This window comes from Mus musculus, chromosome 7 (assembly GCF_000001635.26).
Source record: "Mus musculus strain C57BL/6J chromosome 7, GRCm38.p6 C57BL/6J".
Lineage (NCBI taxonomy): Eukaryota > Metazoa > Chordata > Mammalia > Rodentia > Muridae > Mus > Mus musculus.
Genome location: NC_000073.6, coordinates 92,582,916 through 92,604,740, shown reverse-complemented (window position 1 = coordinate 92,604,740; position 21,825 = coordinate 92,582,916). Strand labels below are relative to the sequence as shown.

The 21,825-nt window shown below is 41.3% G+C and overlaps 1 protein-coding gene across 2 annotated transcripts in view; it reads left to right on the top strand.

Annotated features, from left to right (window-relative positions):
• Ankrd42 (ankyrin repeat domain 42) overlaps window positions 1-20,558 on the top strand; it is a 52,960-nt gene extending 32,402 nt beyond the window's left edge. The window contains exons 10-13 of one of the 2 annotated variants that reach the window (XM_011241919.3): window positions 12,784-12,910; window positions 14,482-14,626; window positions 17,523-17,622; window positions 20,196-20,222. In XM_011241919.3, coding sequence (XP_011240221.1) covers window positions 12,784-12,910; window positions 14,482-14,626; window positions 17,523-17,606 — 356 coding nt within the window. In that variant the 3' untranslated portion in view covers window positions 17,607-17,622; window positions 20,196-20,222. Of the gene's footprint in view, window positions 1-12,783; window positions 12,911-14,481; window positions 14,627-17,522; window positions 17,623-20,195 lie in introns of both variants that reach the window. The other variant, NM_028665.4, reaches the window with a different exon arrangement.
• The last annotated feature ends 1,267 nt before the right edge of the window (window positions 20,559-21,825 follow it).

Genomic DNA, 21,825 nt, shown 5'->3' with positions numbered 1-21,825 from the left:
GCTGCTCTATTAGAGTTAGATTTCTCCCCCCACTTCTAGAGCTTAGACTCTGAGGGATACCTACCTACCATATACATAAATAAAAATTAACAATACACATAATTAAAAATTAACAATCAGGACTCGAGCCTCCGGGTAACTTGCCAGTGGAGTCTCGCCCGACACCTGCAAGGGCCCACACAGGATTCCCCACGGGATCCTAAGACCTCTGGTGAGTGGAACACAGCGCCTGCCCCAATCCAATCGCGCGGAACCTGAGACTGCGGTAAATAGGGAAGCAGACTACCCGGGCCTGACCTGGGGCACAAGCCCCTTCCGCTCCACTCGAGCCCCGGGGTACCTTGCCAGCGGAGTCTCGCCAGACACCCGCAAGGGCCCACACAGGATTCCACACGGGATCCTAAGACCTCTAGTGAGTGGAACACAACTTCTGCCAGGAGTCTGGTTCGAACACCAGATATCTGGGTACCTTCCCTGCAAGAAGAGAGCTTGCCTGCAGAGAATACTCTGCCCACTGAAACTAAGGAGAGTGATACCCTCCCAGGTCTGCTTATAGAGGCTAACAGAATCACCTGAAGAACAAGCTCTTAACAGAGACAACTATAACAGCTAGCTTCAGAGATTACCAGATGGCGAAAGGCAAACGTAAGAATCCTACTAACAGAAATCAAGACCACTCACCATCATCAGAACGCAGCACTCCCACCCCACCTAGTCCTGGGCACCCCAACACAACCGAAAATCTAGACCCAGATTTAAAAACATTTCTCATGATGATGATAGAGGACATCAAGAAGGACTTTCATAAGTCACTTAAAGAATTACAGGAGAGCACTGCTAAAGAGTTACAGGCCCTTAAAGAAAATCAGGAAAACACAACCAAACAGGTAGAAGTCCTTAAAGAAAAACAAGAAAACACATCCAAACAGGTGATGGAAATGAACAAAACCATACTAGAACTAAAAAGGGAAGTAGACACAATAAAGAAAACCCAAAGTGAGGCAATGCTGGAGATAGAAACCCTAGGAAAGAGATCTGGAACCATAGATGCGAGCATCAGCAACAGAATACAAGAAATGGAAGAGAGAATCTCAGGTGCAGAAGATTCCATAGAGAACATCGACACAACAGTCAAAGAAAATACAAAATGCAAAAGGATCCTAACTCAAAACATCCAGGAAATCCAGGACACAATGAGAAGACCAAACCTACGGATAATAGGAATTGATAAGAATGAAGATTTTCAACTTAAAGGGCCAGCAAATATCTTCAACAAAATAATTGAAGAAAACTTCCCAAACATAAAGAAAGAAATGCCCATGATCATACAAGAAGCCTACAGAACTCCAAATAGACTGGACCAGAAAAGAAATTCCTCCCGACACATAATAATCAGAACAACAAATGCACTAAATAAAGATAGAAGACTAAAAGCAGTAAGGGAGAAAGGTCAAGTAACATATAAAGGAAGGCCTATCAGAATTACACCAGACTTTTCACCAGAGACTATGAAAGCCAGAAGAGCCTGGACAGATGTTATACAGACACTAAGAGAACACAAATGCCAGCCAAGGCTACTATACCCGGCCAAACTCTCAATTACCATAGATGGAGAAACCAAAGTATTCCACGACAAAACCAAATTCACACATTATCTTTCCACGAATCCAGCCCTTCAAAGGATAATAACAGAAAAGAAGCAATACAAGGACGGAAATCACGCCCTAGAACAAACAAGAAAGTAATCCCTCAACAAACCAAAAAGAAGACAGCCACAAGAACAGAATGCCAACTCTAACAACAAAAATAATAGGAAGCAACAATTACTTTTCCTTAATATCTCTTAATATCAATGGACTCAATTCCCCAGTAAAAAGACATAGACTAACAGACTGGCTACACAAACAGGACCCAACATTCTGCTGCTTACAGGAAACCCATCTCAGGGAAAAAGACAGACACTACCTCAGAGTGAAAGGCTGGAAAACAATTTTCCAAGCAAATGGTCTGAAGAAACAAGCTGGAGTAGCCATTTTAATATCGAATAAAATCGACTTCCAACCCAAAGTCATCAAAAAAGACAAGGAGGGACACTTCATACTCATCAAAGGTAAAATCCTCCAAGAGGAACTCTCAATTCTCAATATCTACGCTCCAAATGCAAGGGCAGCCACATTCATTAAAGACACTTTAGTAAAGCTCAAAGCACACATTGCACCTCACACAATAATAGTGGGAGACTTCAACACACCACTTTCATCAATGGACAGATCGTGGAAACAGAAACTAAACAGGGACACAGTGAAACTAACAGAAGTTATGAAACAAATGGACCTGACAGATATCTACAGAACATTTTATTCTAAAACAAAAGGATATACCTTCTTCTCAGCACCTCACGGGACCTTCTCCAAAATTGACCATATAATTGGTCACAAAACAGGCCTCAACAGATACAAAAATATTGAAATTGTCCCATGTATCCTATCAGATCACCATGCACTAAGGCTGATCTTCAATAACAACATAAATAATGGAAAGCCAACATTCACGTGGAAACTGAACAACACTCTTCTCAATGATACCTTGGTCAAGGAAGGAATAAAGAAAGAAATTAAAGAGTTTTTAGAGTTTAATGAAAATGAAGCCACAACATACCCAAACCTATGGGACACAATGAAAGCATTTCTAAGAGGGAAGCTCATAGCTCTGAGTGCCTCTAAGACGAAAAGGGAGAGAGCACATACTAGCAGCTTGACAACACATCTAAAAGCTCTAGAAAAAAAGGAAGCAAATTCACTCAAGAGGAGTAGACGGCAGGAAATAATCAAACTCGGGTGAAATCAACCAAGTGGAAACTAGAAGAACTATTCAAAGAATTAACCAAACGAGGAGTTGGTTCTTTGAGAAAATCAACAAGATAGATAAACCCTTAGCTAGACTCACTAGAGGGCACAGGGACAAAATCCTAATTAACAAAATCAGAAATGAAAAGGGAGACATTACAACAGATCCTGAAGAAATCCAAAACACCATCAGATCCTTCTACAAAAGGCTATACTCAACAAAACTGGAAAACCTGGACAAAATGTACAAATTTCTGGACAGATACCAGGTACCAAAGTTGAATCAGGATCAAGTTGACCATCTAAACAGTCCCATATCCCCTAACGAAATAGAAGCAGTTATTAATAGTCTCCCAGCCAAAAAAAAGCCCAGGACCAGACGGGTTTAGTGCAGAGTTCTATCAGACCTTCAAAGAAGATCTAATTCCAGTTCTGCACAAACTATTTCACAAAATAGAAGTAGAAGGTACTCTACCCAACTCATTTTATGAAGCCACTATTACTCTGATACCTAAACCACAGAAAGATCCAACAAAGATAGAGAACTTCAGACCAATTTCTCTTATGAATATCGACGCAAAAATCCTCAATAAAATTCTCGCTAACCGAATCCAAGAACACATTAAAGCAATCATCCATCCTGACCAAGTAGGTTTTATTCCAGGGATGCAGGGATGGTTTAATATACGAAAATCCATCAATGTAATCCATTATATAAACAAACTCAAAGACAAAAACCACATGATCATCTCGTTAGATGCAGAAAAAGCATTTGACAAGATCCAACACCCATTCATGATAAAAGTTTTGGAAAGATCAGGAATTCAAGGCCCATACCTAAACATGATAAAAGCAATCTACAGCAAACCAGTAGCCAACATCAAAGTAAATGGAGAGAAGCTGGAAGCAATCCCACTAAAATCAGGGACTAGACAAGGCTGCCCACTTTCTCCCTATATTTTCAACATAGTACTTGAAGTATTAGCCAGAGCAATTCGACAACAAAAGGAGATCAAGGGGATACAAATTGGAAAAGAGGAAGTCAAAATATCACTTTTTGCAGATGATATGATAGTATATATAAGTGACCCTAAAAATTCCACCAGAGAACTCCTAAACCTGATAAACAGCTTCGGTGAAGTAGCTGGATATAAAATTAACTCAAACAAACCAGTGGCCTTTCTCTACACAAAGAATAAACAGGCTGAGAAAGAAATTAGGGAAACAACACCCTTCCCAATAGTCACAAATAATATAAAATATCTCGGCGTGACTCTAACTAAGGAAGTGAAAGATCTGTATGATAAAAACTTCAAATCTCTGAAGAAAGAAATTAAAGAAGATCTCAGAAGATGGAAAGATCTCCCATGCTCATGGATTGGCAGGATCAACATTGTAAAAATGGCTATCTTGCCAAAAGCAATCTACAGATTCAATGCAATCCCCATCAAAATTCCAACTCAATTCTTCAACAAATTAGAAGGAGCAATTTGCAAATTCATCTGGAATAACAAAAAACCGAGGATAGCAAAAACTCTTCTCAAGGATAAAAGAACCTCTGGTGGAATCACCATGCCTGACCTAAAGCTTTACTACAGAGCAATTGTGATAAAAACTGCATGGTACTGGTATAGAGACAGACAAGTAGACCAATGGAATAGAATTGAAGACCCAGAAATGAACCCACACACCTATGGTCACTTGATCTTTGACAAGGGAGCTAAAACCATCCAGTGGAAGAAAGACAGCATTTTCAACAATTGGTGCTGGCACAACTGGTTGTTATGGTGTAGAAGAATGCGAATCGATCCATACTTATCTCCTTGTACTAAGGTCAAATCTAAGTGGATCAAGGAACTTCACATAAAACCAGAGACACTGAAACTTATAGAGGAGAAAGTGGGGAAAAGCCTTGAAGATATGGGCACAGGGGAAAAATTCCTGAACAGAACAGCAATGGCTTGTGCTGTAAGATCGAGAATTGACAAATGGGACCTAATGAAACTCCAAAGTTTCTGCAAGGCAAAAGACACCGTCAATAAGACAAAAGACCACCAACAGATTGGGAAAGAATCTTACCTATCCTAAATCAGATAGGGGGCTAATATCCAACATATATAAAGAACTCAAGAAGGTGGACTTCAGAAAATCAAATAACCCCATTAAAAATGGGGCTCAGAACTGAACAAAGAATTCTCACCTGAGGAATACCGAATGACAGAGAAGCACCTGAAAAAAATGTTCAACATCCTTAATCATCAGGGAAATGCAAATCAAAACAACCCTGAGATTCCACCTCACACCAGTCAGAATGGCTGAGATCAAAAATTCAGGTGACAGCAGATGCTGGCGTGGATGTGGAGAAAGAGGAACGCTCCTCCATTGTTGGTGGGATTGCAGGCTTGTACAACCAGTCTGGAAATCAGCCTGGCGGTTCCTCAGAATATTGGACATAGTACTACCGGAGGATCCAGCAATACCTCTCCTGGGCATATATCCAGAAGATGCCCCAACTGGTAAGAAGGACACATGCTCCACTATGTTCATAGCAGCCTTATTTATAATAGCCAGAAGCTGGAAAGAACCCAGATGCCCCTCAACAGAGGAATGGATACAGAAAATGTGGTACATCTACACAATGGAGTACTACTCAGCTATTAAAAAGAATGAATTTATGAAATTCCTAGGCAAATGGATGGACCTGGAGGGCATCATCCTGAGTGAGGTAACACATTCACAAAGGAACTCACACAATATGTACTCACTGATAAGTGGATATTAGCCCAAAACCTAGGATACCCAAGATATAAGATACAATTTCCTAAACACATGAAACTCAAGAAAAATGAAGACTGAAGTGTGGACACTATGCCCCTCCTTAGAAGTGGGAACAAAACCCCCAGGGAAGGAGTTACAGAGACAAAGTTTGGAGCTGAGACGAAAGGATGGACCATGTAGAGACTGCCATATCCAGGGATCCACCCCATAATCAGCATCCAAACGCTGACACCATTGCATACACTAGCAAGATTTTATTGAAAGGACCCAGATGTAGCTGTCTCTTGTGAGACTATGCCGGGGCCTAGCAAACACAGAAGTGGATGCTCACAGTCAGCTAATGGATGGATCACAGGGCTCCCAATGGAGGAGCTAGAGAAAGTACCCAAGGAGCTAAAGGGATCTGCAACCCTATAGGTGGAACAACATTATGAACTAACCAGTACCCCGGAGCTCTTGACTCTAGCTGCATATATATCAAAAGATGGCCTAGTCGGCCATCACTGGAAAGAGAGGCCCATTGGACAAACAAACTTTATATGCCCCAGTACAGGGGAACGCCAGGGCCAAAAAGGGGGAGTGGGTGGGTAGGGGAGTGGGGGTGGGTGGGTATGGGGGACTTTTGGTATAGCATTGGAAATGTACATGAGCTAAATACCTAATAAAAAATGGAAAAAAAATTAACAATCAGGCCTACTTTTTTACTGCAAGTTTGGAAGTTATTCAAATAACACTATTTACAAAGAAAAGTAATTTGGTATTTTCAGAATCAGAGCCAGTTGTAATATTTTTGCCCGAAAAGTTATTAAAAGTATAAATAAGTGTAAGATAGTGGCCTTTCATTCTTGGAATGAAAGAATGTAACACGGAAACTAAAGAAGTTAAAGAAGACAAATATATTCAAGTGGATGTAACCATGGGAAGAGCCAAGTCAAGCCTGTTGATGCTAGCACCTGCGAGGCCGAGTGAGGATGCAAGTCTGAGGCCTGTTTGGGCTGTAGAGTGAGCTTAGAGCAAGCGTGGACTACACTGGAAGATTTGAACTCCTTCCCACCCTAGCACACACAAAAACATTTCTAAGGCCTCCTGGTAAATAATATTTTTGTAAAGATTCATTATTTTCATTATATATGCATGTGTGTGTGTTTTTCTTGTACATATGACTGTGTACCATGTGTATTACTGGTGCTCACAAAGTCCAGAAGTAGGCATCAGATTCTCTGGAGCTGTACTTACAGATGGCTGTTAGGGACTGTGTCATACTAGGAATCAAGCCCGGGTCCTCTGCAAGAGCAAGTGTTCTTAACTGTTGACCCATCTCTCTAGCACTAATGATTATTTTATTTTTTAGATTATAATTATGCCATTTCTCCCTTTCCTCCCTCCAGAACTTCTTATATACCCTCCCCCCTCCTCTTTTTTTAATGGCCTCTTTTTTCATTAATTGCTATTGCATGTATTCTCAGTCCATCAATTTTTAAAGACCATGATTGCAACAAAATTTCTGTTTATCTACTGTGCCAGACAATTTTTATTATTAGCAAAATTGGCCAATACAAAGGAACTTGTGTTTGGTATTGGTATCCATAGGGGAGAGTAGTAAAGAATTGAAAAGAAAATTGGAGTGTAAAGAAAATGAGTCAGGGTGATGATGTAGGTAACTGTTAGGACTCTGAGGTGACATTTCAGAAGAGACCTGAATGATGAGAATGACCTGTATGAAGATCTTGGGAGAGGATTCTAAATATGTGCAAAGGTGAGTATCTCTGTGCCTGAGTGGACTCACTAAGAGGTTAACAGAGGAGCTTGGAGAGGTGAGTGGGGGTCCAGTAGGATCATAAAGACCTAATAAGAATTTAGATTTCGGTTTTCTTTTAAGCCTTTGTTGGAATTTAGAGCAAGAATGATGTTATTTGATTTGTGTTTAAAGACTGTCATTCTTGAAAAAAGACTGTCATTCTAACTACTGGGGATGTAACAGACTGGAGGGCACAAAGAATATAATATTTCAGGTGGGTTAACTAGGAAAGAACATATTCATCTGACAATATGGATGAAGTGACTAATTTAGGAATTTGTCAAGGTATTGTGCAAGAGAAGTACAATACAGTACAGTACAGTACAGTATTATCTGTATTGTTTCCTGGGCTCTATAGTCTATAATGGAGGCCCATGACTCTCAGAGACACACTCTTGTTTTACTTCAGTGTTTTTTATATTAGAGATTTTCATTCCAGAAGAGCTTGCATTAACACTGTGTATTTTACATACACACATACCCTTCATGATCTTTTAACCAGGCAGCAGTAATAAGGCCATGCATTATCTAGAGGTGGTTGTGAAGAAAGCAAGCCAGGATCTGATTAGTTCTACTTGTTTTCGTATCTAGACTTCCAGAGGGTTGAAAGGCCATGTCCTTTCACAGGGCCTGAATGAAAGTGGAAAGGTCAGAGGAAGTGGCCTTACCTGGAAAGAGTTGGTGATAGCTTGGATTGGAATGGAGATGGTGAAATTTGGATACGCAGTTAAAAAGGGGGCCATGGGATTTGCTGATTGATCTGGGTGGGAAGAGTTTGAAGATAAAGGTAGGGAAAGATGACTCACAGGCAGTTTAAAAGGATTATTTACTCAGGAAAAAGTAGCAAGGGAACATTTGTAAAAGTGTGGTTTAGGCTTTCCCTTGAATGGGTAGGATTTAGATAGGTGAAATGGATGAGGAAGACATGCCATTTACCCAACTTGTGTGGGTCTGTACACTCTTCATAGCCTTGGCCAAGGACTGTGGGAGAATACCACATACAGTTCTGCATTTTGGAATTTAGAAAATATTCTGGACTCAACATAGATGTCTCTGTAACTCAACTACAAGATGCCTTGGTCACTGTGCTTTCTCAGTTATTCCTCTTTTATCATCTAGCATGTACTTATGAATATTGTTTATGTGTCAGGCAGTGTGAAGTGCTAGGGTTACATTGGAATACACATAAATTATTTCTCCATGCTTTTGGACTGATTTTTTTTTAAAACCATGGTAGAATCTATAATTTTCTTTCAAAAATATTTACTTTTTGCTATTTTCTTTTGTTGCCACATGTGTGTGTGTGTGTGTGTGTGTGTGCACATGAATACAGATGTCCTTGGAGGTCAGAGGCTTTGGATTCTCTTGGAGCTGTAGTTTCAGATTGTGAGCCACTGTAGAGGTGTGAATATGCTTGGCCCAGGGAATAAATGCCACTATTAGGAGGTGTGGCCTTGTTGGAGGAAGTGTGTTACTGTGGGGCTGGACTTTGAGTCCCTCTTCCTAGCTGTTAGGAAGTCAGTCTTCTCCTAGTGGCTTTCAGACCATGTCTGCCTGGATGCTGTCATGCTCCTGCCATGATGATAATGGACTAAACCTCAAACTGTAAACCAGCTCCAATTAAATGTTTGCCTTTATAAGAGTTGCTTAGGTCATATTGTCTCTTCACAGCAGTAAAACACTAATTTAGGTGGCCACTAAATTTGGGTGCTCGGGTCCTAACTTGAATTCTCTGGAAGAGTAGCAAGTGCTCCTAACAGCCGAGAGGATGTATTAATTATGTTTCTGTTGCTAAATACCATAACCAAGCATCTTAGAGAAGGAATGATTTATTTAGGTTTATAGTTCCACAAAGGTGTCAATCCTGGCAGGGAGCTATAATTATAGTAGCAATCTGCTAGCTTGCTGTAGCTAGCTGTAGTAGGCATGGCAGCAGGAGCAGAAAGCAGAGAGCTTTGAAGGAGAGAGAACAAAACTCAAAGTGATGGGGGGCTTTTTAGCTCTTAGAGCCTAGTCTCATTGACTTCTTCCTGCAAGACTGCACTGCTTACATTTCTCAATCAACTAGGGACCGTGTGTTCAAATACCGGAGCCTTTGTCATTCAAACAGTAACAGCCATGTTAATTGGTTTATGTTTTAAAGACTATCAGTCTGACGATTGAGGATATAATAGACTGGAGGGTGAGAAAGAATATAACATTTATAGTCTCTCGATTATTTTCTTGATTGTAGTGAGTTTTGCTTCACTGATTTGGCTCCCGCCGGATTGTATACTCTCCTCCCTCTCCCCCCAACCCCATCCCCACTCCAAGGATCTTTGGATCCTTGAATGAAAGACACACACACACACACACACACACACACACACACACACACACTAGCTTATTTTTAAAATGCCTTGGCTACCTCAAAGGCTGGGCACTCCTAAGCCTTCTCCTGCTACCCCAGGCCCAACTGGGGAAGTGGCCAGTGGCCACTTACCCGAAATCTCACATGGTTGGTTGGCTTTATCTTCTGCCACTCCTTCATCCCATCCTTCTACCCAGAGTCATTGAGATCTCCTCCATTCTTCTCTGCATCCTACCTGCACAACTGTAAGTATCCTAGCCCATGCCCAGCCATTAGCCATTGGCATCTTTACTGATCAATCAAAACTCAATTGGGCACAAGGACCTTCAGTGTCTGGACATGCAGATTCCGGATTGAATCAAAGCCTTAGAATCAATCTTCAACATATGGTTACCACTTGGGGGATAATCTGTTTCCATTTAATGGTGTCTTAGTATGATCAGGCTGTTGTAAATTAGAGACTGGGAAAGTTAAACAACAGAAATTTATTTCTTGCATTTAGGGGCTGGAAGTCCTAGCTCAAAGTCTAACATGATTGTTTTATGGAGAAGGGCCTGCTTTTGACTGTGGTATGACCATGTCCTCGAATGAAAGAGTGAGGCGGGCTTGGGGGCAGAACAGAGATGCAAATATGGTCCATCTAAAGTGGACTCCTCTAATGATATTAATTCCATGAGAATAGGACCCCTGCTGCCATGTCATTTCATTCTGATCTCCTAAAAACCCTGTCTTTAAGTAACACCACATTGGAATATACAGCTTTAATGTGAGTTTTGGGAGAGATCTGTTCAGTCAATAAAAAATGGATAACCACCAAAACAGTCTAAATTAGTTTAAATCAGACTGCCCCCTCCTCCAGAATACATGCTACATGACACAAATAGATATCCAGAAGCCAATGGGGCTTTGGTTTTTATTGGTGTTATGCTTTAAACAAACAAGCAAACAAACAAACAAACAAACTGGTGAGATTGTTCAGTGGTGAAGAGCACTGGCTGCTTTTCCAGAGGACCTGGTACAATTCCCAGTACCCACATGGCAGCTCACAACTGCATGAACTCCAGTTTCAGGCGATCTAACACCCTCACATAGACATGACTGCAGGTCATATAAAAAATGGAATTAAACAAGTCTGGTAATTAGAGCAAATTTTGTTTCTGTGCCAGTTCTGCTGGTTGTTTCAGCTACTGGTATATAATTTTCCTGCCAGGATTTTTACTCTATAATATTGAAAAGTTTACATTTTTGTAGAACTTTACAAAACACTTTAATATATCACAGTAAGTCTGTGGAAATAATAACGTCTCTTGAGAAACACTAGTAGGGTATTGTTTTATTTGATTTATAAAGAGCCTATAGTGAATAAAAGTGGCCCCCACAGGCTCATAGGAAGTGGAGTTATTAGGTGTGACCTTGATGGAGTAGGTGTGTCCTTTTTGGAGGAAATATGACACTGGGGATAGGCTTGAGGGTTCAAATGCTCAACCCAGGCCTAGTGTATCTCCATGTTGTCTGCTGATCCAGGTGTAGAACTCTAGCTACCTTTCCAGCATCAAATCTGCCTGCATACTATCATGCTTCTTACCATGATGACAATGGACTAAACCTCTGAAACTGTAAGCCAGCCCCAATGAAATGTTGTATTTTATAAGAGTTGCCATGGTAATGGTTTCTCTTCACAGCTGAAGAACGTTGACTAAGACAGCCCTAGGTTTATAGATGTTGTTTGTCCAAAGTCGCCCTATAACTGGACATAAGGCTTGCATTCTTGTTTATGTAGGACCCTTGTTATCAAGGGATGTATGCTCATGCCACATAACTTTAATGTTTCTTCTCAACCGTGATTGGTCAGGGGGCCATTGTTTGTTCTAATGAATAAGAAAGATGGTTTCAGTGGCTCTCTGGTGAGGAAAACTAGAAGAATGTGTTTGAATTGATGCTAATCTAAGCACAACCATGTAAGCCATATAGTGAGTGGATAGTAGGTCTCAGGCAGTGGATTCAGACATCAGAGCTTCACTACTATTTAGTTTGGTTGTTTTCAGAACATTGGTTTTCTCGTCTATGAAATGCAGCAGTGTTGCTATTGCTACCTGACAGAATTGTTACAAGGCTCAATTTCATACACTAAAGAATGGGGACTGTCTAGCTCGTGGCAGAGGCTCAGAGATTTCAGTCGCTGTCCTTTTGATCTTTGGAAGATGTTTTTAGTTATTCTGGTTGGAATATATAGTTGTGCTTAAGCCATATTTTCAAAGAAAAATTGAAATTCGTGTCTAGATACATTTAGTTTTCCTTTAAAAAAGACTTAAAAGCTCCCAGTACAATCTCAGACTTGTTTTTCCAGGACTATGGCAGATCCTTCCACTGTAAATTCTATCAAGGGATAACGTGAAGATGCTAGCATCAGTTTTCTTTAATTTTCTAACATGCAGTAGATGATACATGGCCTGGTACTTATATTCCATCTTAAAATACTTCCAATCTTCTTTAAGATATCTTGCCTATGATGTCAGCATTATAATTATCTGATGCACATTCCAATAACAGATAAAGAATCTTCCAGATATGTTTTTTATTGCTTGCATTGCTGATATTTCCCCCTCTACATATATATCACACTTGGATCAATTCCTTCCACAAGCAGCAGACAATGATTCTGTTAAGGAGGAGGCAAGTGGGGGTGGAGAGGTAGCTCAGTGGTTAAGAGCACTCTTTGCTCTTTGGGAGGACCTGGGTTTGGTTCCCAGCACCCACATGGTAGCTAACAACCATCTATACTCTATTTCCAGGGGTTCAAATGCCTTCTTCTGACCTCCACAAGCACCAGACACAAATGTGGTCCACAGACACACATGCTGGCAAAACACTCATACACATAAAATAAAAATTAATAAATATGTTTAAAAAGATGTTGCAAAAGAAAAGAAAGCACATGTTGAGTGAGAATCATCACCCTGCAAGCGTCTGTGCTGCCATCTAAATTATGTTCCCATTTAACTGCCTTTCAGTGAGAGCTCATAAGAAAATTGTAGAATTGAGACAACTTCTTGAAATCGCTGAGAGCAACTTTAAACACTTGGGTGGGATAACCGAAGAGGATTTAAAGCAGAAGAAAGAACAGCTGGAGTCTAAGAAGTAATGTCCTTAAAACCAATGCTTTGTATTCAGTACCTGTAAATTCCAAGGGGTCCTTCTTTCCTTTCTTCTTTCCCTCCCTACTTCCCTCCCTCCCTCCTTCCTTCCCTCTCTTCTTCCCTCCCCACTTCTTTCTTCCTGGGCATGGTGATACCCAACTTTAATCCCAGTGCTTGGGAGGCAGAGGCAGGCAGATCTCTGAGTTCTAGGACAGACAGGACTATATAGAAAAATCCTGATTAAACAAACAAACAAACAAACAAACAAACAACCCCACTGTTTTGTTGTTAAATAAAGACAGGATATTACAATGTAGTGTTGTCAGCCCAGAATTCACTATAGTCCAGGAGTGCTTCATGTTCAAGGAGTTTGCCTGTGTCTTTCTCCTGCATGCTGGAATTAAAGGGTTATGCCACATGTTTGGAATCTGGAAGATTCTTACACATTTCCAAGTTCATCTTTTGGTTTAAGATCCATTCTTGATGCCCTACTGGACCACAGCCTGTGCTGACTCTGAGGAAATACAGTAATTCTGATCTCTTGTTAATCACAGCTGATTTCTAAGGCCCAGTTAATTAGCCCCCAAAGCAAATTCATATAAGTGGTGCTGGTCTCTGGTTAATTACGGTTGGTTCTTCAGCCCCAGCTAACAGCATCTCTGGCTGCAGTGAAGCACAGGCTTTGCTTCCAAAGATATCTTAACTCAAATCCATCACAGGAATGGCTCTGGTAGTGTCTACTCACTTTACAAATCAGCCTACATCTCTCAAAGCTCTTACTTCCAAGCCCCCACAACAGTTCATTAAGCTTTTAGCACTTGGAGCTCGAAGTTCCAAAAGCTTCCACAATCCTCCCCAAAACAACCTAGGCAGATCTGTCACAGCAGCAGCCCACTCTCTGGTACCAATTTCTGTCCTAGTTTGCTTTTGGTTGCTGTGGTGAAACATTGACCAAAACCAACAGAGGGTAGAAAAGTGGTTATGTAGCTTATGCATCCAAGTTACACTCTCGTCTTTGAAGGGCAGCCAGGGCAGGAAGCCGAGGCAAGAACCTGGAGGGAAGAACCGAAGCTGCTTACTGGCTTGCGCCTCATAGCGTGTTCAGCTGCTTTGTTTTATACCCTAAGGGCCACGTGCCCAGGTGGGCCTGGCCAGGCCTTCCCACATCACTCATTTTCGTTAAGACCGACAGTTTCCCAGGTCAGTGTGACGGAAGGACGTTCTCAGTTGCAGTTCTCTCTTCACTTGACTCTGGCTTGTTTCAAGTTGTCAAAAAAGTAACCAGCACAGAAGTACTAATCACCTGCTCCACATCTTATGTCACTGATTCCTGCTTTATTTTTTCCCCTCTGTTAGTTCTTGGTACCTTCTAGCACACCACATATTTTACTTATTTATTTTATGGTCACTGCTTGTCCCCAGTCCCTAAATCACTTCTGGTTTATATAAGATCCTAAGTACACTTGACAAATAAGTGACTCATTTTGTTTGCTTAAAGTATAGATGGTTTCCATTGTTAACAAAAATAGTTGTTGGGTAAACCAGAACTAACTGAAAAAGCATTTCTGATAGGACCATCAACGAGCTGCAGGGCCAGCTGGCCTATGAGCGACTCCGCAGGGAAAAGTTAGAGTGCCAGCTGGATGAGTATCGAGTGGAAGTGGATCAACTCAAGGAAACGCTGCAGAAAATCCAGGTCACCAGTGTCGCGGCTATGGTTGGTGTCTTTACACATTTATTTTTCTTGATAAATGGTATATAGAAGTGGCTAAAATTGTAAGCTTTGAGTTAGGGGTGAATTTGAATCCTGTCAATAGTATTTTTTGATGTGGGTAAGCTTTTGGCCTATTTGAACTTGTGTTCTACAGCCTACTATACTTTCTAGAGTAGACATCAGGATTGTGAATTTGACACTCTTTACCACTGTGAATAAGCATTTTTCTACTTTCTGGAGCTGCATTTTGAGTTTCAAATATATGACTTTTGTTATGGAAAAAAAAAGGGTAAGATCAAAAGGGTAAGAATTTAAATAGTGATTCCACCAGGTGTCAGTTTGAGACAAAGAAACAACCTCTCAACAACCCAGATCAACGCCTGACAGAACACAAGAAAGTATGGAATGTCGATTCTCGATCTTACAGCACAAGCCATTGCTGTTCTGTTCAGGAATTTTTCCCCTGTGCCCATATCTTCAAGGCTTTTCCCCACTTTCTCCTCTATAAGTTTCAGTGTCTCTGGTTTTATGTGAAGTTCCTTGATCCACTTAGATTTGACCTTAGTACAAGGAGATAAGTATGGATCGATTCGCATTCTTCTACACGATAACAACCAGTTGTGCCAGCACCAATTGTTGAAAATGCTGTCTTTCTTCCACTGGATGGTTTTAGCTCCCTTGTCGAAGATCAAGTGACCATAGGTGTGTGGGTTCATTTCTGGGTCTTCAATTCTATTCCATTGGTCTACTTGTCTGTCTCTATACCAGTACCATGCAGTTTTTATCACAATTGCTCTGTAGTAAAGCTTTAGGTCTGGCATGGTGATTCCGCCAGAAGTTCTTTTATCCTTGAGAAGACTTTTTGCTATCCTAGGTTTTTTGTTATTCCAGACAAATTTGCAAATTGCTCCTTCCAATTCGTTGAAGAATTGAGTTGGAATTTTGATGGGGATTGCATTGAATCTGTAGATTGCTTTTGGCAAGATAGCCATTTTTACAATGTTGATCCTGCCAATCCATGAACATGGGAGATCTTTCCATCTTCTGAGATCTTCTTTGGGAACAAAACACCCATGGAAGGAGTTACAGAGACGGAGTTTGGAGCTGAGATGAAAGGATGGACCATGTAGAGACTGCCATAGCCAGGGATCCACCCCATAATCAGCATCCAAACGCTGACATCATTGCATACACTAGCAAGATTTTATTGAAAGGACGCAGATGTAGCTGTCTCTTGTGAGACTATGCCGGGGCCCAGCAAACACAGAAGTGGATGCTCACAGTCAGCTAATGGATGGATCATAGGGCTCCCAATGGAGGAGCTAGAGAAAGTAGCCAAGGAGCTAAAGGGATCTGCAACCCTATAGGTGGAACAACATTATGAGCTAACCAGTACCCCGGAGCTCTTGACTCTAGCTGCATATATATCAAAAGATGGCCTAGTCGGCCATCACTGGAAAGAGAGGCCCATTGGACTTGCAAACTTTATATGCCCCAGTACAGGGGAATACCAGGGCCAAAAAGGGGGAGTGGGTGGGCAGGGGAGTGGGGGTGGGTGGATATGGGGGACTTTTGGTATAGCATTGGAAATGTAAATGAGTTAAATACCTAATAAAAAATGGAAAAAAAAAAAAAAAGAAAGTATGGAATGAGGACAGAAAACCAGTTTCTCTTTACTAGGGAACTTAGGGCCAGCCAATCTCAGTAGACTAGCCTTTGACTCCCACTCCTGCAAGAAAAGGCTATGTGTGGAGGGGCATGCCTTTAATCCTAGCCCTCAGGAGGCAGAGGCAGACAGTTCACTGGGTTTTATGTCAACCTGATATACAGAATACGTTCCAGGACAGCCAGGGTTACATAGAGAAACCTTGTTTCAAAAAAACACACTGTGATGTGGCTTGGGAGACAGCTTATCTTGACATAATGGGGACTGAGGGACATTTCATCCTTTAGGGAAGTTTTTTCTCCAGTCGTCATGGATAAATTATCTCATACCTCTGCCACCTTGTCTGATCAGTATCACAACATCCTGGTCTTTTATTTTATGCAAACTAATTGTTAGCCTCTTAATCACTGCAGAGAGTGTACATAACACAAGAGTTGCTTGCAAGACATTAAAAGCAGATAAGTGGACTTTCTAACATCCAATTTCACTTTCCAGATGCAGCCACTGCTAGTTTCGTACATCATGCAATGTAGCAAATTTTCTATTTACCAACAAATAAATGTACACTGCCTTCCTTCATTTCCTCCCATTTATTCTTTTATTGAAATAGGGTCTTATTATGAATCAGACCTAAAATGCACTAGGTAGCCCAGGCTGGTCTCATTTACAATCCCCTGCCTCAGTCTCCCATGTGTTGTGATTGCAGGTATATGCCACCATGTCAGACTAAGGTGGGTGTCTTGTTTGATCACAGAAATAACGTGACACAGGAACACATTCAGACCCTCTGTCTTCCGATGTTTCTGTAAAGATTTTAACACTCATACTAAAGTGTTAAGCTCTCACTCGAGTTCCCTTTGTTCTGACTGATAGCTGAACTTTCATCTGATATTCCCAGCAGTGTCGAAATTTAAAATGGCTAAAACCAAACTTAACCAGACCAGATTTTCACCCCAGATCTCTTTTCTTCTCCTTTTGTTTTTTCTTTTCCTTCTTTTCTCTCTTCCTTTCCATTTTCCTTCCCTCCCTCCCTCCCTCCCTCTTTCCTTCCAGACAGGGATTTTCTGTGTAGCCCTGACTGTCCTGGAACTCACTCTGAAGACCAAGCTGGTCTTGAAGTATAGAGATCCGCACACCTCTACTGCCTGAGAGTTGAGATTAAAGGCATGCACCGCTACTGTCCAGCCCCCAGATCTGTTTTGTTAAAACGAGTTTTTGTTTGTTTTGAGACAGGGCCTATGTAACCCTTGCTGGCCCAGAACTCATTATGTAGATCACGCTGTCCCCAGCCTCCCAGATGCTAGGATGAAGGAGTAAAGGTCTGAACTACTAGGTGGGTCCAGTTTTGGATTTTTGAATCTTTCCATATATTTCTTTCTCTTTATTTTTTTTTTTTTTATTTTTTTTTTTTTTGGTTTTTCGAGACAGGGTTTCTCTGTGTAGCCCTGGCTGTCCTGGAGCTCACTTTGTAGACCAGGCTGGCCTCGAACTCAGAAATCCGCCTGCCTCTGCCTCCCGAGTGCTGGGATTAAAGGCGTGCGCCACCACGCCCGGCTTTTCTTTCTCTTTAATCCATAAACTGTAGACTCTTAACACAGAATTCATACATCTAGTCCTCCCTTATCCAAATTTATTTGAGTAAACAGCTTGTTTTTTTCCTGTCATTTCTTGTTCTGAAAATCTTACCTTAATGAAGTGGATTCCTCCATTTGGGTTCAGCTTTAATTTACCACATCAGTCCTATATTTGCCAATTTTTTCTTATGTAGATGATCCTTTTTGAATTTAACACTTTCCCAGCACCAAACTTTATTAGTTCATTTTGTTCTTCTATCTCAAGGTCTCCTATCAAATCTGCCCCATAGAGGCCCCTGGGCTGTCCTAAGACTCCTAACCACAGTACTCTTGTCTTTCTACCAAGCAAGTTGTACTGCTTTGACGGTGTTCCCCGTTTTTAGTTTGGTTGAATACCTAAAGTACTGAAATTCTAAGTTTCATGAGAATATTTAACACACATTGAGATCTTGATCATTATCAATCCTAGTTATTATTTAATTACATATTCAACTTAATGTCAAGGCTTTTTGTTTTGCATGCACTATTTTATATTACAGATCTTGAAACCTAGTGACAGTTTGTAAAGTGACACAGCTTGCTAGGTCTCTCCAGCCCACCCACAGTCACTCATCACTGCTACCACAAGCCATTCACTCTCATTTTCTTACTGCACTTGTGGAAAATTCTGAAGTTGCCTTTAAGAACTTGGGCTTCAGGAGGCGAGCAGAAGGAAGGGCATGGAGCTGTGGTCTGTCTTTGCAGGCTCACGTGCTAGTGTACAGGACTTAACTCTGGCTTGTTAGCAATGGCACGGGAGGCGGACTTTCAGAAGTAACTCTAGCCACAGGCTCTCCCCAAGGATGTGCTGGGAAGGCTGCTTTGGGAAGATCTCTGTGCACACCCTTCTCACCTACATTTTCTTTTTTTCTTCTGGTAAAACTGTTTAAAAGTTTGTACAAGCCGGGCGTGGTGGTGCACGCCTTTAATCCCAGCACTCGGGAGGCAGAGGCAGGCGGATTTCTGAGCTCGAGGCCAGCCTGGTCTACAAAGTGAGTTCCAGGACGGCCAAGGCTATACAGAGAAACCCTGTCTTAAAAAAAAAAAGTTTGTACAGTATATTTTTGTCATTTTCCTCCCCACTCAACTCTTCCCAGACCCCACCCCACTTCATATCTTAAGGAAAAACAAAAACCTAACCCAAAACCAAACTAAACTGACTTCCAGTGTGCAAGTATGCACTTGCATGCACGTTCTCTCTCTCTCTCTCTCTCTCATCCACACATAAACAAGACAAAACAAACCCACAAAATCTGTTTAGTGTTGGCCAACTTTAGAGCATGTAGTATGCCTTGCGGTGAATGGCATGCACAGCGTTTTTGACTCCAGTTATTCAACAATGCCTAACATCTAGTGGACATCTGTTGTGCTCATCTCCACCCTTGCTCCTTCCCATAGCATTTATTGATTATTCTTTGTTCACTTATGTGAATACCAAGATGATGAGAAAGATTCAGCAATGGTGGTGTCTTAGTTAGGGTTTCTATTCCTGCACAAACATCATGACCAAGAAGCAAGTTAGGGAGGAAAGGGTTTATTCAGCTTACACTTCCATGCTGCTGTTCATCACCAAGGAAGTCAGGACTGGAACTCAAGCTGGTCAGGAAGCAGGAGCTGATGCAGAGCCATGGAGGGATGTTACTTACTGGCTTGCTTAGCCTGCTCTCTTATAGAACCAAGACTACCAGCCCAGAGATGGCACCACCCACACGGGGTCTTTCCCCCTTGATCACTAATTGAGAAAATGCCTTACAGTTGGATCTCATGGAGTCATTTCCCCAACTGAAGCTCCTTTCTCTGTGATAACTCCAGCTGTGTCAAGTTGACGCAAAACTAGCCAGTACAGGTGGAGAAGGGGTAACGTGGTAAAGGAAACATAAATTGTTCATGAATATTGTACAAACAAAAACTTGGGAATGGAGAAGTGAAGAAATACAAATCCTAGCCCCGTAAGGTTCTTAAAGGTTCCAAATGAAGTTGTTTTAGCACATCCTACGTTGTAGTTATGCCATGGAATGTTAGTCAAGACAGAAGCAGAAATGACAAGTCATTCCCTTTGGGGTCTCTATTAAGTATCGAGCACTGACTGCCTTTCAGGGCTCTCCCAGCCTTACTGATTCAGCACAAAATGGAGCACGAGTACTTTAGATCCAGGAAAAGCTACACAAAATCCTAAAGAAATTTAATCAGAGCAGAAAATACTTAGCATGGCTCTTTTTTCTTTTTTGGACACATAGAAGAATGTTAGCATGTGTTTTATTTGATTCTCTCTCTCTCTCTTTTTTTTTTATAGGAAGATGACTCGTGTGAGTCTAGCAAAGAGAAGCGGCGAGTGAAAAAAAAAGTGTCACCTGGGGGTGTGTTTGTGAGAAGGTACTAATCAGTGCAGTAAGGTTAAATACATCCTGATTTTCCTTCACTGTAGAGAGATGTGAATCCATAGAAAGCCTGCAGTTCAGAAGGGGAAAATGCTGTATATCAAAGGGACTTAAAACTTTTTATATACATATATATGCAAGCCAACATTTTACAAGTATTCACATAAACTGTGAACTATAAGATAGTATAATCTAAAGGTCAAAGGAAATCTAATTCTAGGTAATAATAATTATTAAAATGATACTATGGCTTCACAATAAATCTGTATTTTACTGTCTAGATGTACTACTACTAATATGCATATGATCTTATGCATATTAAGAGTTTTGACCTTTGCTAAGTATTACAGTACATACCTCTAAATCTTTTATTTTTTATTTTTCTTTCATTTATTTATTTATGTTTTTTTGAGACAGGGTTTCTCTGTGCAGCCCTGGTTGTCCTGGAACTCACTTTGTAGACCAGGCTGGCCTCGAACTCAGAAATTCACCTGCCTCTGCCTCCTGAGTGCTGGGATCAAAGGCGTGCGCCACCACGCCTGGCTCATACCTCTAAATCTAGCACTTAAGAGTCTGGAGAAGGAGTATGATGAATTTTTGGGCAGCTGGACTCCACAGAAACCGTCTCAAGACACTCGTGTGTGTATATACATGCACAGTGCGCACATGCACATACACACACCTACCCACTCTGACAAAACATTTATTCAAATGACTTCCAACTTTAGCAAAGCATCTAGACTTGGGGGGGTGGGGTGGTAAGTTTTCAAACAGAACAGCTTTACAACAATTACCAAATGTCTCAAATGCTTTACACGAGTGAAAATCTACTCAGAAAAAGTCCATGCTACACCCCTGCTAAGAAAACCCCTTAAGTAATCTGACTCTGAATTCCATCTTTGCTCTGTGCTGCAGCTTTTTGGAAATAGTTAAGAGGCAGACTCGGTTATTTTCTTCCCCCATCATCCCTTGAATTGAGACTTTGTCCTTTGTTGACCAAAAGCAGCCATGCTGGTTCTGATTTAGTTCCCACACATTTTCATTCTGTTTCATTTCTGCCTGTGGTGAGCCAGCAAGCTATGTGACGGCTAAACCTAACCAGTGTGAGCAGGATTTGCTGGTCCCAAGAATGTGATTGCTAAGATCACATCAGGCCAGTCGGAAGTCTAAGCAATTGTTAAAAATGGCACAGATGGGATGTGGATGTAGATCAGTTGGAAAAATGTTTGCCTAGCATGCATGGAACTCTAGGTTTAAAATCCACCACCACAAAAAATTGGGCATGGTAGTGCATGCTTATTTTATATGTCGAGCACTTGGGAGGGGGAAGGTCATTCTTGGTTCTATCAACTGGGATGGAGAACTAAGATGTAAGAAAAATAGAGAGGCTGGAGAGATGACTCGGTGTATATAGAGCTTGAAGCACCCATGTTTGCATCCCTAGCACTTTTGTAAATCCTGGGCATACATCCCAGTGCTGGGGGCCAGGAACAGATAGATTCCTGAAGTTGTCAGTTTAGCTGAAAGGGAAGGGGGAGGGGAAGA